The sequence below is a fragment of the Pelobates fuscus genome, chromosome 8, assembly GCF_036172605.1.
Source record: "Pelobates fuscus isolate aPelFus1 chromosome 8, aPelFus1.pri, whole genome shotgun sequence".
Classification (NCBI taxonomy): Eukaryota; Metazoa; Chordata; class Amphibia; order Anura; family Pelobatidae; genus Pelobates; species Pelobates fuscus.
Genome location: NC_086324.1, coordinates 161,585,795 through 161,607,379, shown reverse-complemented (window position 1 = coordinate 161,607,379; position 21,585 = coordinate 161,585,795). Strand labels below are relative to the sequence as shown.

The following is a 21,585-nucleotide window of genomic DNA, read 5'->3' as shown; positions in this document are numbered from 1 at the left end:
TCAGGCCAACTCTTTTGCACTAGTCGTCAAAAAGAAATATATATATATACACACACACACACACACACACACATATATATATATATATATATACACACACACACACACACACACATACACACACACATATACATATACATATACAGATATATATATACACACACACACACACACACACACACACACACACACACACACACATATGTATCCGTTTTTAGCCGATTATTTGAGAATATCTGAAAATACCTGTATTCAGTTTTCCTCAGAGCAGTATAAAATCTTTGAGCAGGATTCTCTAAGCAGAGTAAGGGCTTACTGGATGGCAATTTTCTTATAGACTTCAATAGAGGAATTGCTATCCAGTAAGCAGCGTAAAGTGAGAATTGCCAGAAATTCAAAGAAAATTCTAACAAAAAATGTAAAACTCAAGCCAATATGGAAAAGAAATCTGCATGTAAATATTGTTTTTTCAATTTGGCTACTATGACTTTACATTTAAAATTCATTTTGAATTCCCTTCAATTAGTGGACAGTCCTGAAAGTATTAAAATAAGATCAAATAAATAAAATGAACATTTAGAAACATTTCCATTTTACTGAAAATTCCAAAGGTATGCAAAGACTAGAATATGGGTGGGATTTCTCTCCTATGCATGGTCTACTCACTGCTTCCAAAACGAGCTTTGTGCAAAAAAAAAATCAATCAGCTCTCAAAGCTTTCTGTTGAGAGGAGTAAATAACACGGCAGATTTACCCAAGAAGTGTAATTTGTGATATTCATCTTATATGTGTTTGCATGAGTTGATTTAAACGTGCTTTTTATTTATGAAACTCTTCAAAGATTGCCCTGCATGACACATTGTACATGCACTTGCTTATCAACTCTCAAAAAACGCTATGAGAGAGCTTGAGGCATTTAGAAGAATCATTGAATGTACATACTATATATTATCATCCCATGCAAGAACTTGCAGATCAAATGGGAACTACAATATCTTAGGTAGCATAATGCCAGTCAGTGAATATGGGGATGTAGTGTATGCCCCTGCGCCACAAACCCACCTACATAAACGCAATACACTGTATAATTCGTTCTACCGCTTTGTGCTACAATGTAATTACATGACCCACCATTGTGACATGTAAATTAAGCTAACCCGGCTGTCGCTGGAATCCAGATGCACCTTCCATCTTTTCAGCCTTGAGTTTAATAGCTTTTCTGTGAAGGTCCCACCCTATCTAAATTGAATGCTCTTCCCAGCTGTTCCCACTTCCTATAATCTCAGATACCGTACCAGAACTTTATTTAGTCTACCGCATTACGAAAAGAAAGTAGCTCCATCCTCATTTTCCTACAGAGCACCGCAAGGATGCAACAACCTCCCAGACACAATTAAATCTGTCTCCACATTAATATTCTTTAAAGGACCACTATAGGTACCCAGACCACTTCAGCTTAATGAAGTGGTCTGGGTGCCTGGTCCAGCTAGGTTTAACCCTTTTTTCTATAAACATAGCAGTTTCAGAGAAAACTGCTATGTTTATAAATGGGTTAATCCAGCCTCTTGTGACTGTCTCATTGACAGCCGCTAGAGGGCTTCCGCGCTTCTCACTGTGAAAATCACAGTGAGAAGACGCCAGCATCCATAGGAAAGCATTGAGAATGCTTTCCTATGAGACTGGCTGAATGAGCGCGCAAATCATGCCGCGCATTCAGCCGAGGAGGAGGAGAGCTCCCCGCCCGGTGCTGGAGAAAGAGGTATAAGTTTAACCCCTTCTACCCCCTAGAGCCCGGCGGGAGGGGGACCCTGAGGGTGGGGGCACCCTCAGGGCACTATAGTGCCAGGAAAACGAGTATGTTTTCCTGGCACAATAGTGGTCTTTTAAGAGATCCCTGTCAAGATATCTCAGTACAGAATTCACCTGTAATCATGGTTCCTGATATTTGTTACCTGTTTTGTGTTAAGTGTATTTAAATATTGCTTTGTATTTTTAATATCATATTGTGTATTTTAATATTAATTTGTATTTTTAATAGTATGCTGTAACCTATGGTAACAATGCGTTGTTTATGGTCCCAGGACATATTTGAAAATGAGAGAAATCTCAATGTATACTTCCTGGTAAAATATTTTATACATAAATAAATATGATTACATGATAAAGTTGTAGTATGCAGTAAGAAGTAATAGACTGCCACCTAGTGGAAATGGAGAAGAATGACTGTGAGCACTGTGTCAAGTATTTTGAAATGTTACATGCTTAGTAACAGCATATAAAATATAAAAAAAATGTATAATATTGAACCTTTAATAACAACTCCTTCCACAATTATGTCAAATATGTGTGCCTATGAAAACACAACAGAAAGGACTACTAAAGATCCTGTAACACAGCAGGATCCTCCAAAGACCAACTTGTACAATGCGTAAGATCATGTCTCTTTCCCACAGTCTTTGCTAGAGACAGAATTGACAAAAGGTGATGGTAGAAGCTCCAACTTGAAATTTTGCCATGAGACAAAGAAAGTAGTCCCTACTCTGTCCTATGACATCTTTTGATTTTGTTAGAAATTCAATTACATTTGAAATACTCCTGAAAATTGTTCAAAATATATTAATAAGGTAGGGACTGCACTGTCATATGTGCATAAGGATGTATCACTAAAAATGAAGCTTTATTCAGCTTTTCACTTGTGATATGCACCTTTTTTTCCATCACCAGTCATTCGCAACACCTTATGAGGACAAACATTTTACTGTACATGTGCAAGATGTCTATGGAAGATTCACAAACCAACATTTTATACTCACTCATGGTCTTCAGTACAAAGGACTCAGTGCCTTGTAGTTACATTGTGCAGTAGTTAAATAAAACAGGGCTTGACAAATTTGTTTTGAATCTAGGAGCCAGCGAAAATAGTTAGGAGACAGATTTTTTTTAAACTTACAAAGCTTTATATTCAACTACACAATATACAATTCTTAAAGGGACATTATAGTCACCAGGACCACTACAGCTTAATGTAGTGGTTCTGGTGTCTATAGCCTGTCCATGTAGACTTTTCAATGTAAACACGGCCTTTTCAGAGAAAAGGCCGTGTTTACATTGCTTCCTAGTGACCCCTCTAGTGACCGTCACTCAGACAGGCATTATTGGTGCTCCCTGTGTCAGTGCTGCACAGTGTGCAGCACCTACATTCAGCGTCTCCACGCTCTGCATGGAGGTGCTGAACGCTCTCCATGGAGATGCATTGATTCAATGCATCTCTATGAGGAGATGCTGATTGGTGTAGCAGGCACATATATATACCATGACAAATAGACTCACACACCATGACAGACACACACACACACGCATACCATGACAGACACATTATTATTATTATGTTATAATTTATATAGCACCAACAAATTCCACAGCGCTTTACAGTGGGTGGACGAACAAACATGTAGTTGTAACCAAACAAGTTGGACACACAGGAACAGAGGCGTTGAGGGCCCTGCTCAATGAGCTTACATGCTAGAGGGAATAGGGTAAAGTGACACAAAAGGTAAGGATAGTATTAGACTAATGACAGTTGCAAGAGAGGAATCAGTTGGGAGCTATTAATAGTTTAATTGATACGCTTTTATGAAGAAGGAGGTTTTTAATGATTTTTTTGAAGGAGTGGATACTGGATGAGCATCTAACGGAGGAGGGAAGTGAGTTCCACAGGAACGGTGCAGCCCTCGAGAAGTCTTGAAGGCGAGCATCAGAGGTGGGAGTACGGACAGAAAATAGACGTAAGTCTTCAGCATCACAGCTCCCTCACCGCCCGCCTACTATTCGCACAACTTGCCGTCCGCCTCCACGACCACCCAGTATGCAGCCTGCCTCCAGAATCCCCCAGGCAAAATTCCTAGGTGCAGTGGCGACCTGGTGCCTGGGATTTGTCAAGCCCTGAAATAAAAGCAGATGATTTTCATTAATATGTCCCCCTTGGCTGCCCAGTCCAAACCCCGGAGAGTGCCGGAGAAGGCCCCCCGAGATCTAGTGGTACGGTTCAAGAACGCGGCAGACAAGATGGCGGTTTTCACGGTCCTCAAAGGGGCCGACAACTACCGTTTTGAAAATATGGCATTGTCCTTTCATGCAGACCTATCAGGCGATACCATGCAATGGCGAAGGTCTCTACAACCTTTTACCACACTGCTGAGAAGTAACCACATTCAGTATCGCTGGCGCTCACCGCAAGCACTACAAATCACACATAACAATACAGTTCACTCAATATCGGACCTTCATGAAGCCACCGCTCTGCTGCGTCCACTGGGACTACCAACAGAGAGGATACTGACATCTACAAACTCTGAACCGCCCAAGGCGAAACCACGGTGGCACCCAGCGAAGAGGGTAATAACACGTCTGCAGCTGCTACCACTTGAACGATGGACCTCTGCATTAACACCCTCCCAAGAAGGACGCTAAACCACTTGCGGTTCTAAGTTGAATGCACTTTTATTTTTCTCTGTTGGTGACCGCTTTCCAAGTCACACACTAGACTTTAACCTGCTCTTACCTTGCCTCGGACTACACTGGAACTCAACGTCAACATGCAGCACCTCGTATTACGAGACTCTAGGCCACACATTCAACGCCTCTTTCACTAAGTGCATGCCTAGGGTTCGAAACAGCACTTGTCTCCACGCCAAGAGGAAGAGACTCTTTTTGTTTTCTATGTTTTCTACTCTGACGATTATGTTTGATCATATATCTATTACCATACCTTATGACCTCATACACGACAGACTAAGCCCCACTGAAACTAAGGGATACCCCTCCTTCCCCCCCTCTCCTCCAAGACGAGAATAGATAATAATCCCTAGACGCAAAGAAATCCTGGAGGTGCACTTAAATGCAACATCAACTATATCGCCCAGACCACACCAGGCTACATATGCAGCCACGACAAGGGCATAGGGATCACAACCGACGCAAACCACACACAAGACCTACATAGAAAGGGACCAAGCTGTGACCCCAACAAAGAGCTATCACTATTTTAGCCGAAGGGCTTCACATAACGCATGAATACCACACGACAGCCCACCGCGGACCAGACACCAACTATAAGTACCTGACACAGACCAAGCCACAAGCCCCTTCCTCTAAAGCAATGCACACTCACGACAGATAGCATTGTATCTCGAACGAAACGTATGTACTGCAATGATTGCTCACTTTGTTTTCTGACAATGCTAGCTTGTGAGAAGGGCACAAAATAAAGAATAAAAAAAAAAAAAACTATTAGATGCATTTAACCTCTCCCAATGAACACGCCAGTGGCATTCAATCTGCTGGATAAAGGGGGAGGTCTTGTGTTTTGCAGAGATACAACAATGAAAGCAAAGCAAGTTACAGCAGGATTATGACTTACAAATAAAGAAGCTAGCATTCATGGCCCCTTTTTTAGATGTGTTTATTTCAAACTAACAGAGTCTATGGCAATACATATTTTTTTTTACAATCCATGCCACCTTAAAATCAGATCTGTAATTTATGAAAATAATTTCTGTACAGTTTCTAACCCAGGTATCACAGCATGGGGGTTAAAATTAAAAATTATTTCTTTACCGTAGACCGTATGTACATTTATCCACTAGAACCTTTGCTGTCGTGATGCCCAATCAGCATAAACATAGTTTTACTGATGCTGTAATGAAGAATTCACCAACTGCTTATGCTGGCAGAGTTTTTAATGATTCCAGACTTTGGGTGCTATCTATGTGAGTTTAGGGGGGTGGGGGGGGGGGGTGCCCTTAAGATGGAGAAGATTGTAACATCATTTGTTCTCTTCAAGTGAAGAGCAATGTCAGCTAATGTCTATAACATTTCTAATGTCTGCAAGGGTTAGACAGAGTGAGGTTTGCACCACTGTATCACAGTTTGCTTGTGTCGCTACAAATAGAGCTAAAATGACACAGACCACATATGAATACAGTGCAATTATAGTGCCACTCATGCCACAATCATTTTTTTTACTGCGGAGAAATTATTTTGAATGTAAATTGTAATTGCACACAAACCTTACATACACTGTCTTACATTCTCTCTGTTGCAAACACATTCAGGGTTATTCACTAAACATCAACTCTAATCCTAATTGTTCAATTTAAATGAAAATGTAAGATTAGGAGACATTCTGAAACTCAGCTATAACTGCAGTCTGGCTACACATTTTGCCATTTGGATTTCAGTTTGCTAAAATTCAGAGATCAGTGAATAAGCCAATATTTGAAATTGGATTAAACAATGAGAGTGATAAGATGCCAGTTTAATTAATTAATTAAGAGCATTCAATCTAAATATACAATATCCCATATGCACACAGTTATATAAATGGACTTTACTCAGTTCTGTAGTGTCAGGATAATGTACGGCCCAACACGCAGTGTTTATATGTATGGTAGGCAATATTTACATGAATAAATAATCGCAATCTATTATACTTCTATGGGCTAGGCTGTAGTGTTTATTTTAAAGCTTAATACCATAACGATAAACATATTTACATACATTTTTAATCAAATCATTTACCACTATATCCTTCTTCAGAACTTGACCCTAGAGATGACTTTTGCTCCAGCACTTTATAACACCACAACAATAAATATATAGAAATAACTTAAGAAAAATGGGTAGCAGGACAGGGGCCTGTGCAGGCTGCTCCTCCCCTGGAAAGCAGACAGGAGTTGCGCACACACTGCCTACATTTATTCTTACCCGGCTTCACGCACATTTCTGGCTTGCGGCCTGCATCCAATCCACAGCCAACTCTTGTTCCCCAGCAACAGCCTTGTCACCATTTCTGCCCAGCTACCCGTCTCACTCTGCCCAACAACTTCAGGGGTTCATAAACTTCATGTGAATTTAATCTTTATATCAAAAGCAGTTTTATTCCTTCATTGCCAACATACATATATGCCACAGTGCTTAATGCCTTTGGCATTTAAGTAAACAAGACAATATCATAAACACTAATAAAAATACGTATTACAAGGCCTTTGAGCGGCTGGACTTAATGTATAAATAGAATGGTCAAGAACAAGCCGAGGTCAGGGGTACAGAATAAGTCACTTTTGAGTTTAAATAACCCAAGGAAGGTGATGATTGGTCAGAACTGATCATGTGCCATGAAAACATGCATGCGCATTGATGACTCAACGATGCACGCATCATTTTTGGAATGTTCGGGGGATGGGGTAGCAGCCATTTATATTGTTGCAGCGCAGATCACCAAGAGCACCTGCTAAGGACTGTTACATGTAGTAAGTTAAAAATCAAATGGTAAACTTTATGATAAAATAGACATGATCAAAAGAAAGAGATAGAGTTAGAGATTTTTAATTCTTTTTAAACCTTTTTTTTTTTTTGCGATTCACATTTTAAAGCATTTCAGCTTGATGTTTACTAAATAAACTCTATAGTGTCACATAAACACCATACAGTCATACTTGCACATTATGTACACTGTCACTCACAATGTATACAGCAAAAAGGTGGTGGAATGAAAAAACAAATACCTATAAATTATACTCTGTATCACACAAACATTACACACATCATAACTCATATAATGCCGCAAATGTTCTATAAATACAGTTTCACACAAATATTATACACACTAACACATGTACATATGCTGCACATACAGCAAAACATGTACACTTAATGCAATAAATGCACTATAATGACAAACACGATACACACAAAATCTCACATAGAAGACATCAATAAAGGTGTTGAAAACAAAACAAAAATAGATAAACCTATGAAAAGGTCTAATTATAGCCTTTAGGTTCTGTCCCATTCTGTATTCCAGATAATACTGTATCCAATCACAAACATACCACTATTATATATATTACATATATGTTGCCTTACATTTAAGGAATCACATCCACAAACAATTCACTAAGGTATTTGTGAAACAATTCACAATCATTCAAGAAGATTGTTTACAAAGAAATCTAACAATAATCAATTGCAAATTATTAGACACAAAAAAATAAGCATTTGAAAATCTGTATTCACCAGTCATTTTAATGACGGGTAAAATGTGCTAAGTCTTTATAATACTGCAGTGTGTTGCCATGGGAAACAGCTGTTGGTTTGTGTAAAAAATAAATGGCTTCACGAAAGTTACCTCCTCCTGTACACATAACACTCTTTTACACAGGCAGAACACTCTACTACGTGGCCTCTGTACACAGACAGAAATATCTCATACAGAATGCTCTGATGCAGAGCTAAAATGTTACAGACAGAAAGCCTTTTTACACACAGAATGCTATATAACAATATTAAAATGCTCTAATACACATATAAAAATGGTTTATGCACAGGTTGACTGCTAGTGCGCTGCTACATAAATATCAAATTCTCTACACAAACAGAAATCAGAATGTTCTAATATTGAGGACACAGCACAACGCTCTTATATCTGTTGAGCTAGTGCACAGGTAGAACAGGTCTGTCAGCTCTAATATCCTGACAGAAGTTTTCTAATTTCATGCAAAGACAAATGCTCTTGTCTATTATATACAGCCCATCTCTCTCACTTCGTTATACAGATAGAACCAGCCGCTCTCGCTTCAGCGCCCAGACAGAAGAACAGAATAAAAAAAAGCATGATTTCACTTTTTCTCGTGGTAGCTTTTTCCTGTACAGAGGCTGATATTTTATGAGTAGAAATTGATCATCTCCTGCACCAGTGTTATGGTTTATACGCACAAACGCTTTTGTGTCATGTGTGCCAATGACCAATTACTTATTCAGGATAAAAAGCATGCAAACACCCCACCTTCTAAATTAACATGCTACATTTCACAATTCCTACAATGCAGTTGCAAGCCGAGATGTCATTTGCAGCCATCCCAAGGCAATGACGGTGGGGAAAGAAGCGATTTTCAGGTAAGTACTGTTGCTTTAGTAGTGTTAGGTTTAATGTATAGACAGATGAGCAGTCTTTAACTTTAATACAGAAATTAAGAAATTAAGATCTCTCCTGTTCTAATCCACAGATAGAAGGAGTATCTCCTATTCTACTATACATTACACAAGTATATCAATTCATAGAATAAGTCTCTCGCTGGCTATGAGCCAATTTACGTAAATGATCCATTTTGTTGCTCTACTGTCTGTAGGGGGATATCCAAATACCTCAACTGACCTCCACCATCACCCACTAGTTGTCATAGCAGGGAAAAGAAGATGACAGGTGTTGGAAAGGAACTACAAAGGCAGAGTTAGGGAGAATAGTAGATACCAGGTGACACTGGAGGAAGAGAATTGCGAACATAGGTAGGTGAAGAGAAAGAGTCCAGGTAAAAGAGGTGGGTGATAGGGATAGTCCATTAGAGATTATAGGAATGAGTAGGCTGACAAGTGAATAAGCAGGGCACATAGCGTGGAATGTGCACATCCCATAATGCTTTGTTTTTAAATGTCATGATACACAGCACACAAGAATATCTTAGCTCAAAATGCCTTTTGATCTTATAATTTGGTTAGCACTGCAATTTGATAAAGCCTTTTTTTTCCACATTCAAAGCAAAACTGTCATTTGCAGATGGCAGACTCAGTTTTCCCTTTGTAAGATGCTGTAAGCAATGTTTAAGCTCAATAAAATAAATAATAATAATATTAATAATAAACCTAGTTCTAGTTGTAGATTATTTCTTTTTCCTTTAAGGTTATTTTTCCATTTAGTGCATATGAACTGCATGAGGAAGATAGCAAAAAAAAGAAAAAAAGCAGTCCGCAATATTGGTGCGTGTTTCACGGTGTGTCTGTGCAGATATTTTATTTTTTAATATAAGGAGAATACATCTACTCTGCACATACTATTTTCTATATAGTTTAGACAGACATGACCTATTTACATGCATAGGATTGCTTTATGCCGACCCCAAGCAATATTACACTTCCCTACAGCAGTGACAGCTAACTGTTGACACCACGGTTGTTGTGCAATACATTTTAATGTATTACTATGATGTTAAGACCTTCTTTTAGATGGCTACGCATCACTGGAAAAATGTTGTCTACTTCTTAACAATATTTGCTTATTTGCCTCAAACATTTCTGCTGGCAAGTTACACTGTGCATCTGCCACCATTTTCTATTCACACAGCAATCTGGAAGTATACCACTGCAGTGCCATAGATACAGCTCTTATCGCTATTTCAAATGGAATGAAATAATGTAAAAATCATAAATTTAAGCATTCTAGATTTAGCTATCAAAGTGAGAATTGACAGTTTACCCACAATGAAGTGTGACCAGGTTAACTTCATTTAACAAGGTAAAGCATATCCAGGGGTAGGCAACCTTCAGCACTAGTCATGCTGTGGACTACATCTCCCATAAAGTTGTTACATTTATAATGCAGGCAAAACATCAGGGGGAATGTATTCCACTGTATCTGGAGTGCCAAATATTGTCTACACTTGGCATATAGCCATCACACAGAGCTTGAACCAAGGCTATGAAAAAGGACAAGATAAAGGATAGTGGCCAATTTTCAGTCCTTGGAATGACTGATCCTAAGGCAAAACGATTAGTCAGAAAACAAGCCGATGGTCAAAGGATTACAGAGATACACAAATACAAGAAGCCAAGATCAAGCCGGGTCAATAACCAGAGAAAATCCTAGAGAATATAAACACACTATTGGGATCACAAGGAAACCACAACATGGCAATGTGTTTTAGAGCATTAGGGGGTTATATAGTTACTGACGCCTGCTTTGCATCATTCCCCCACACCCAGAACATAGGAGTGAGTAGTTATTGGAATGACCCGTGGTTGTCTGTGTCAAAATTATGATGCACAGATACACTTGAATAAACAGATGTGGTATGGCAGCGTACTGCCGCAGAAACACTGCCAGAATGACACAAGTATAGAGAGTTGTGCTGCATGCGGCCACAGGAATCCTAACACGTTTACTGTTTACATTTACATTAACCCTATAGACTGATATTTACATTCTGCTGGAATATCGAAAATCTAAATAACCAAAAGCAAGCCAGAAAATCCTTTACAAAGACATTCAGGATTACTAACTAAGTTTGAACTGAAATCCTAACAGCAAAATGAAGGTAAACATAGCTGATTTAAAGAAATCCTCCAAATTCTCTATAGACACAACTTGGCTATCTCACCCTAATTTTCCATTAGAATTTTAATTTGCTACAACTGGAAGTTTAGGGAATAGTATTGTTTGATATTTCGCCTTTAAAGTATGCTCTTAAAATATTAGAATAATTGCAAACCAACAGATATTATGCAAGTAATAATGTGCGCACTTGAAATTACTCTTTTTAGAAATCTATATAAAGATTGTTGCTTTGTCTCCATTTGCTATTACCTTTAATAATGTGCATTTTATTTGTTTAAAAAAAAAATATATATATATATATATATATATATTCAAAACATATTCAATATTGATTTTCTTAAATATGTCTGGTAACAAAATAGAAGGGAATATGTAGAAGGAAGAAGAAATCAAAAACTTAATTTAAACATATACAGGCACATACAAAGTGACCTCAGATACTCCATGAAGTTATTTATCCCTCCAAGATAAGTCTATATTCACTATAAGCACTTAGTATAGGGGTAAAAGGTGTTTTAAACAATTCAGCAAGCTGTAAGCATTCTTACCCCAAAACAGAGGTTCCCTTTTCTAAACATTTCTCTTCTCAGTCTTTGAAAGAAAACACATCAGGGTTTCTATGTTTCGGTTTCTGCATCAAGCTAACACAGTCTTTAAAATTGTCTGTTAATTTGAATGGTTTAAAAACAACATTATTGATTTAAACCAGCATGTGTTTTGCACATGTACATGTTTTTGAAAAACTCCCTTTAAAAACCTTTACCTCTTGTGAAATAAAATCTATAGAATTGTCATGACTTCTGCCAAGATGCATCAGTAGAAGTGTCCATCAGAATGTTTTGATACAGATCAGTGTATTGAGCTACCCAGAAAATCTTCAAGGTCTGTCAGCTGGAAAGCTCACAATTGTGGGGGGTGGGGGGGGAGTAACACAGCATACAGCTCCAGTTTTAGAAAAGGCTCGAGGAATCTGCTTTCAACTGTCCTGTGCAATAATTCTCAAGACTACTCGAGAGATTTTGGAGACCGATAAAGCCCTGGTTTTCGGTGAAGAATGAAGTACGGGTACCAGTGATGAATTGGGTCTATGGGGAATATTTGGATTCGCACAGAAGGAGAGTTCATTGATGTAATCCAAAACACTGCTCAGTTTGACAGAGTTTTGAAACATCTAAGTAATGTTACAGGTTTGCTTTCCATAAACAGAAACTTGAGCCCCTCATTACATCCCATCTCTGATAATGAGGCACGAGAACAAAATGATAGGACAGTATCAATATCCATCTTATGTTACAAGTAGAAAACGCCACACAAGGGAGCAACATTAAACTTTAAAGAGCCTCCGGATGGTTCATACAATAGCAGATTTAAAATTCACTTGTCACCCAATGCTACACAAGCAACCGGCACACACACTTTTTCTTTTGTACTGTGCCTTGTCTCAAAAATGACCAGGATACATAAACCTCTACTGACCACCTGATCGCTAGATTATCTATATATAAACATGATGGTAATCAGAGAATAGATCTCAGCATTTCCCAGGTACATATTTAGCTAAACTTTTATTAAAGGAAAAGGCTACGTAACTGGATGGGCCACTCTTAGGATACAACACTGCCAATTGGTCTAAGTATACTGAGCATAAGTTGATGACATAAAAAGTTAACCATAGAAAGTTGGTTCATGGTTACTGTCAAGGTTAAAATTCCATCACACTCTGGGGGTATTACAGTACTTAAAGAATTTGAACTCAGCATAATACATCAATGGGAGAAATCTGCTGAGTTTCATGTAGGATACTGATAAAATGTATGTGGCAGTGACGGAGTTTCATAAGACACAGAATTTCAACTAGATGCATTCACCATGTCTACGTGATGTAAACGGGTAGTGGAATTCATTCTTACATCTATTTTGTCTGTTTTCTCTAAATTCTTTGAACCACAAAAAAGAAGCATATAAAAAAATAATATGTCTAAACGTTGGGAGAGTGAGCACAGAAGTATAAACGAATACAAGAGAATACAAGAGAACAGCATTAGTAATGTGCTATTAGAAATGTCACAATGGCCAGAAAATTGGCCTGGAACGCCAAGCAGATTTTTTATTTTTTTTCAAAATAGTTGTTGCTATGGTAACTTTGTTTCCATGGTGGTAAAAAAAGAACAAAACAATCCTATTCCTATGACCGGAAGAGTCAAACTAAACACAGTCCCGCAGTATGTGACCTGTGAACAGTACTTTCATTCACTATAAGAAGTGTCTATACACCACTGGTAGATCGGACATGATTCTCTGGTGATGAACTACAGTCATTGCAGGCCTTTTTGTAACTTACAAACTGTGATTATAACATCAGACATGCTTGGAAAAACACTGCCACCTGCACACCATGGTGCCAACAGATGTCCGGGGTCAAGTTGACAATCCAAACCATGGTTTTGATTGTCAGGTACACCCTTCTCATCAATTCCTTTATACATGATTTAACACTTGCATTTGTACAATATTAATATTGAGTGGCAGGAAGGATACTCTCTTTACATAAATTTAACTATACAGCCTCAACGTTGGGACTGACCCTAATAAAATAACAGTGCTCTGTAAAAAAGGAGGCATAAGATCACTGTGTAAGAGCTTTTCTGAGTCTTTCCCACTGAGGTCATCAACAGCACTGAGCAGGCATTTCCAATTGCAGCTACTCGGGTTGGGACCAGCCAACCTTCAGAATCCCAACTACAGATGTTTTAGTTGTTGCCTACAAAGAGTAGTAGTGATAGGGCATGTGTGTAGCAAATTATAACTCTGTGAGAAATTACTTTTTAACCCCTTAACACCGCAGCCAAATGTACAAGTTGTGAACGAAACAAAACGTAAACAAAACCTGGCATTTGCGCTATATGTCTGTCCAACCGTAATTCACCTCTTTCATATTAAATGCACCCCCCCTTATTATATATCATTTTATTCAGGGGAAACAGGGCTTTCATTTAATATCAAATATTTAGCTATGAAACATAATTTAATATGAAAAAAATGGGAGAAAATAAGATTTTTTTTGATTTTTTTCGTTCTTCATGACATTTTAACTGTCAATGTCATAATACTGTTTGCTTTTACTGCAATAAAATACACATATTTGTATTCAGCAAAGTCTCACGTGTAAAACAGTACCCCCTATGTACAGGTTTTATGGTGTTTTGGGAAGTTACAGGGTCAAATATAGCGTGTTACATTTGAAATTGAAATTCGCCAGATTGGTTACGTTGCCTTTGAGACTGTATAGTAGCCCAGGAAATAAATTTACACCCATAATGGCATACCATTTGCAATAGTAGACGACCCAAGGTATTGCAAATAAGCGATGTCCAGTCTTTTTTAGTAGCCATTTGGTCACAAACACTGGCCAAAGTTAGCGTTTGTATTTGTTTGTGTGTGAAAAATGCAAAAAACGCCAATTTTGGCCAGTGTTTGTGACTAAGTGGCTACTAAAAAAGACTGGACATACCCCATTTGCAATACCTTTGGTTGTCTACTATTGCAAATGGTATGCCATCATAGGGGTAATTTTCATTCTTGGGCTACCATAGGGTCATAAAGGCAACGTAAGCAATCTGGCGAATTTTAATGTGAAAAAAATTAAACACAAGCCTTATATTTGACGCTGTAATTTTTGAAACCACCATAAAACCTGTACATGAGGGGTACTGTTGTACTCAGGAGACTTCGCTGAACACAAATATTTGTGTTTCAAAACAGTAAAAAGTATTGCAGCAATAATATCGTCCCTGTAAGTGCTGTTTGTGCGTGAAAAATGCAAAAAACGTCACTTTTACTGGCGATATCATGGTTGTAATACATTTTACTGTTTTGAAACACTAATATTTGTGTTCAGCGAAGTCTCCCGAGTAAAACAGTACCCCCCATGTACAGGTTTTATGGTGTCTTGGAAAGTTATAGGGTTAAATATAGTGCTAGCAAATTAAATTCCCTATACTTTCGGCATGGGTGGTCAGGCAGGTCCCGCTAATTGTAATTAATTAGGATACCTAATTATGTAAAATTATTACATAAATATATGTGTAGAATTAATATATGTATATATATATACATACGTATATATATACGTATATATATATATATATTTTTTTAATATTTTTATTTATATATAGGTATATATATAGTGATATATACGTATATATTTATGTATATAGATATATATATTATTTCGTTATAAGTGTATTTTGATATAAATATATATATATTAATATCAGAATACAGTTAGAACGAAATAAAACACATCTATATATTTTTTAATATTTTATTTTTAATTATTTTTTTTATTTAATTGTTTTACGTATTTACATATTAATTTTTTTTATATTATTTATAAATATATATATAACAATAATTATATATATATTTAATCAGTATCAGTCTACGTGTAATTTGATATTAATATATATATATAATTATATATATATTAATATTAAAATACACCTAGACGGTGTATGTGTGTGTATGTATATGTGTATATATATACTTAGATCATATATATATAATATATATATATGATCTAAGTATATAATTTTTTTTTTTTACACTGTTTTAACATTTTATTATTTTATTTTCAGCCAGCAGGGGGACCAACTGTCATTACAGTTGGTCCCCCTGCTGGCAATGCAGCAGGCAGCTATACCGGCCATGTGATTGTGAGGTCCTCGCAAGGACCTCACTCTCACATGGCCGGGAGGCACCGGAGGAGGAAGATGTGCCGCGGGGGGGCTCCCTGGGAGTCCCCCGAACCGCGATCGCCGGCGTGGGACCGCCAGCGACCGGGTAAGTTACTAAAAACCGGAGGGCGTACTATTACGTCCGGCGGCGTTTAGAGCCGCTTTTAAAAGGACGTAATAGTACGCCCTCCGGACTTAAAGGGTTAAAAAACACAAAAAAGCCAATAATTTTGATGATCTATCTAAAGCACAGTAAGATAAAATTGAACCCAGATTTTCCAGGTATGCTCGCAAGCAATGATTTTGTTTTAATACAGCTCAGTCACAACATACACAACCCATGAGTTATCTACTTACAAACTGTCTCCTGAGCTTGCTCTTGACTCTCTGACCCTGAGGATCCGGCGGGTGCAGTGGGTAGTGACAGGTACTGAGGTGGTTGTCTACAGAGATGCTTTTTCTCATGTTGAAAGAGCGCTGATGTGTGAGGCGAGGTTCTTCCGGAGAGGATATAGGCCTCTGGGTCAATCCACCTGTAGTTAGTCGTCGATCTCCTGGCTGACATGAGTCCACTACAGATATATATAAATAAAATGTATTAAATTATTCCTATGTCAACACATCTTCAATTACAATAAAATAAAGAACCTGTCAGGGTTATTTACTAAAGTGAGAATTCACTTTAGCATATCTGACTTGGAGAATGTTTCTGGTTTGCTATTTTGACCTTAAACTTGAAATTCTTTCAAATGTTTTTCTATTTTGAAAAATATTATGTTAATTATTAAACGAAAATGATCTACGTAAGATATTATAACAGGTAATGATCACAAACAGAAATGTATATGCATAACTAGAATACAGTGGCTGAGATAATGAACTAAACATTATTAAGTTATTAACTTGAATTCACACTTTTGTGAATAACCGTGTGTGAATGTTTGATGAATGCATATGTACATTGTTTAGAAAAAATAAAAAAACGAATGTACATAATCTAACATACACCTGGCCACCCCACATAAGCATAAAAAATATATAGGAAAACATTATACAGTCATCCATTAGTTATTCCAATTCATTCTTAACCCACCAAATTGTGATCTGAGCAACATACCAGCAGGGGGCAGTTTGCAAGATATTACGTTGTCTGAAGAGGAGGAGCATGTCTGAGGAAGTCGAGGGAGGCTCTCCTGGAGCTGTGGTACCCTGGTCAGGACTGGGGACTGAGGAATGCTGGGAAGGGTCAGGGACTTCCCCAAAACAGGTCTCTGCAGCTTTCTATCCAGTGACCTGCAAAGAAGAGAAATATAAGTAAGAACATCAGGTTGAATTCTAAAAGAAAAGAAGTAGATAAAGGGATCCTTGGAGTTATGGCCAAATTCACAATTAAAGTAAATCTTGACTGTGTGTTTTGTTTTGTTTTCCTTTTCATCCAATCATCTGAACTACATTTTGTGAGCATGAATATAAAGAGAATGAATGTTTAGAGCATATCCTGGTTTGTATCATTCTTGGTGATATAGGTCATGATAATATTAAAACATCCCAGGGCAAGCTATTGCTTTTAACCCCATGGGTTCTTGATTTGTGGGTGCAATTTAAGCATCAGTACCTTGAGAGTGCCACAAAATAAAGTGGTTTATTTTTTTTACCACAAACACGATTTACTATATGCCATAGCTCATAACTACAAATAGTCAGATATTTTCAACCACAAAGAAAATAGTGTTGCAACTGTAATCTCCATTTGCAGCCTCTAAATATCTGTTGATGCCTGATTTTCACAAAATGTCCTACACAACCTGAAGGCTTTTGTTCACGATCTTCTAACCAAAGCAGCAAATCCTAGTGAGACATCACCCTTTCAATGCCATTGCAGAAAGAAGCTCGGTGTGAACAGGGAGGAGAGCAATATTGCTATACAGTTAAGTGAAAATGTTTGCAGGATACATATACCTAGCAAAAAAACTGCTAAGTAGTTCTTTCACTGCTGAACATTTAATGAATTATTTTAGTGCATCTGGTGGACTCTTGTGAAATGACTAGCTGATTGAAGTTTACTTTCACAGTAAGTTGGCAAATTAAGACATGACACATTAATGGTGAGCAGGTGACAGTTTTACAGCTTTCTATACACTGCGCTCTGAAGGAGTAAACATATTACAGACGATTTAAAATAGAATCTCACCCCGTGCTGTCTAATCAGTTTAAAAATTCGCCAAAATATATGCCTCGGTCTGCATTTATCTGTGACGGTCTAACAAAAGATGTTAAAATAATAAATCACTTAAATTATGGCATGAAAGTTAAGTTGAAAACCAGAAGCCTTAATTTCAGGACAATGTATTTATTTTTAATGTGGCTCAGAGTTGGCTAAATGGAAGATATCTCCCCAATATGGTTATATTTTAACTCTCAAGATGCCGGCCTTCAGGATGATAAAGCATTATTAGATTTGGTTTTGTACTTCTACATAACCTGTGGAGGGCTTCTTTTTGTCTACTTCTGATGTAGTCCATGGCCCTATTATGGGTACAAATGGCTCCACAGGCTGGAAATGCTCAAGCCACGCAGAAGTGGGTGCCACTCAGATGCGTGCAGATTATACAGCACCCGGGGGGGGAAATTAAGCAGGGGCATTACTCTTTAATTTAAACTCCATGTATTACAACATCTGTGGTAGTAAATAGCATGTTACCTATTTACTAAAAAAGTTGTCAACAGCATAATATTAAATAAATAACCCACTGCCCAAATACAATCAATAAATCACTATTTAGTAGATATACTCCCCAATGAAAACATGCATGCACTTCATTATGCATTTATTTTGTTGGTGTGCATACAAAAACAGCTTGTAAATGCTGCAGACCTAAACACTTACGGTATGTGTTTTAGGTGTTTGTAGTGTTCTTTTAAGCTTGATATTAAGGTGCAATACCCATTATACACCAATTATTTGAAGCTGGTGCATATTGCTTCCTGCTATGAATTTAAATAAAAGGCTTTGGTATGTCCCATCAGGGGACCTAAATCCCATCGCTGGGCTGCTTGATCCACTGTATGCTAGAGAAAAGTAAGGAGGAGATGGTATGGTATAAGTGAGCAGGTATACAATATTTTATCTTTACTGTTAAAGGCAACACCAGGTGGAACAGAATTGAATTATAAAGATACTCCCCAAAGAAAGGCTTTGGAGGGCAGATAAAGATATGGAGCCACCCTGAAAGATTGAAGAATTCTACAACTCTCCATTACCCTCCACAAAAAGTGAGAAGGAGAATAAGACATACTTTAATATAAACTGCTCTGGCATCCAGAAAGTATGGATTTTGTTTTGGAGCATGAAGTGGAAAAGTCTCAACACCGGGACTGAATCTGAACAAAATTATTATTTTTCCTCTTGCTAAAATGTAAGTAAAACCAGTTTGCTAACCGTTTGACAGTTTACTCAGGGTCTGCCAGGTGCTGGTCACTTCCTCAGCATCAGCTGGGAATTTGATGTATCAAATTATATATATTTATTAAAAACTTTTTATCTGTCAAAGTGAAATATTTAAAAATGCTTAGATGGGGCCTCTTCCCTGCCTGCAGAGCATGTATTACACCACATGCTGAGTTATGCTGCACAGGCTCGCTTATCTACCTACTCCTAACATACAGAATTGTACGTGATGTCAGAACTGCTTGGTTTGAATACCATACCGCGGGGCTTGACAAATTTGCTTCGAATCTAGGAGCCAGCTAAAAAAGTTAGGAGCCAGTTTCTTTTTTTGTTTTGTAAAGGGGCACTATAGTCACCAGAACCACAACAGCTTAATGTAGTGGTTCTGGTGCCTATAGCCTGTCCCTGTAGCCTTTTCAATGTTAACGCTGCATTTTCAGAGTGCTTACATTGCTGCCTACTAAGACCTCTAGTGGCTGTCACTCAGAGGGCCACTAGAGGCCTGTGTCAGTGCTCTGCATGGACGCGCTGAATGTTACCCATACAGAACATGCGCAGTAGCATTGGCTTAGCTGAGATCAAAAAGACTGATGAACTCGGCAATGGAGGCGGGACAAGCCACGGCAAAACCTGCACAGCGTGGGGAAAAAAGGGTGACTAGTTTGCACATGTAGGGGATCCCAGGGGGTCTCACTCGTAGAACACTCATTCAAACTACCACTAATGTACTCTTCATTAACTAGTCAAGTATATTAAAAGTGTATCTCGTTAGCTAAATCTAATGTGTTAGCTCAGGTCTCGACTGATAGCAGTTAAAATAGACTGAATAGCTTAATAAACGACCTTAGTAATTACACTTACGGTAATTACACTTGCTTATATCTTGAAATTGTGCCTGTGTGAAAATGCAGGACATACTCAGCCTAGACCTGTACCTCTAGCCTACTGGTTAACATTGGACTATTAAAAAAAAAAAAAAAAAAAAAATGTGCACTGCATAACAAGCCACACTGTTGTTTATTACTGTCTATTGTTGGCACCAGCTGTTGTGGCGGTGTGATCATGTCTGTTAATCCATGCACAACCTAAATAAAAAAGGGTGACTAAAAACACCAATCGTGATCGCAGGTACCTAAACAGACACACTCTGACAGACATACACACACACTGACAGGGGCGCACACACACACACACACACACACAGAGGCATACACACACTGACAGGCATAGGCACGCTGACAGGGGCATACACACACACACTGACAGAGGCATAGGCACACACACACACTGACAGAGGCATAGGCACACACACTCACACACATTGACATACACACACACACACTTTCTCAAACATAAATTTACATTTATTTATTTTTATCCACCCAGCTTCCCTACCTTTTAGGAGTGCAGAGTGGACGTTCCCTGGGGTCTAGTGGGACTGCTGTCTCTTCCTGTGTCAGAGGGAGCAGTAATCTACCATGCAGCTCCTCTCTACTCCCTGTGATGCCGGGGGCCAGAATGACGTCATATTCCGGCTCTCGGCATAATTAAACAGCGCGAGGGAGCAGAGAGGAGCCGCTGGAAGATCACTGCTCCCTCGCACGCTGCCCCAGCCGGCTGCCTCCATGAAGCCCAGGGAGGCTGGCTGCAACGCTCACTCAGGTGGTCGCCTCCATGAAACTCCAGGCGGCCAGTTGCAATGCTCACTCAGCCGGCTGCCTCCATTTAGCTCCAGGCAGCCGGTTACAATGCTCCCTTAGCCGGCCGTCTCAATGAAGCTTAGGGCGGCCGGCTACAACACTCACTTAGCCGGCCGTCAACATGTTCCTGCGGGTGGACGTCCGGCTCCATTATTTGCCCAGCCAGGTGTTTTAGAAAAAAAGTTGACAAATCCCATGCGCCCTGGCAAAAATTTTAGTCGCCATGGCGACCTGGCGCCTGTGATTTGTCGAGCCCTGCCATACCGATCTGCGACTGGCTGAATAAAATGTAACACCCAAGACTAAAAATCTATATATTCCCTTTGCTATGAAGGAAAAATAAAAGGCTTGATTGAAATACATTGCGTTTTTTCCAACAGGTCTTGTGTGTGTGTTTTTTCCAACAGGTCTTTTTCCAGATCTGAGAGAGATAAGCAGAAAGCAGAAATTTGGTGACAAATCCATGCCACTGTGACAGACCTGAGAAATGTAGAGCCTTACCCTCAGCCAATGAGCTATGCCCTGCACCATCTA

At 38.6% G+C, this 21,585-nt stretch overlaps 1 protein-coding gene across 2 annotated transcripts in view; it reads right to left on the bottom strand.

Annotated features, from left to right (window-relative positions):
* LOC134571899 (ankyrin repeat and fibronectin type-III domain-containing protein 1-like) overlaps window positions 1–21,585 on the bottom strand; it is a 261,503-nt gene that overhangs the window by 225,058 nt on the left and 14,860 nt on the right. For both annotated transcript variants that reach the window (XM_063430579.1, XM_063430580.1), the window contains exons 3-4: window positions 17,021–17,196; window positions 16,261–16,475 (exon numbers count right to left, since the gene is read on the bottom strand). In XM_063430579.1, the coding sequence (XP_063286649.1) occupies window positions 16,261–16,475; window positions 17,021–17,196 (391 nt within the window). The remainder of the gene's footprint in view (window positions 1–16,260; window positions 16,476–17,020; window positions 17,197–21,585) is intronic.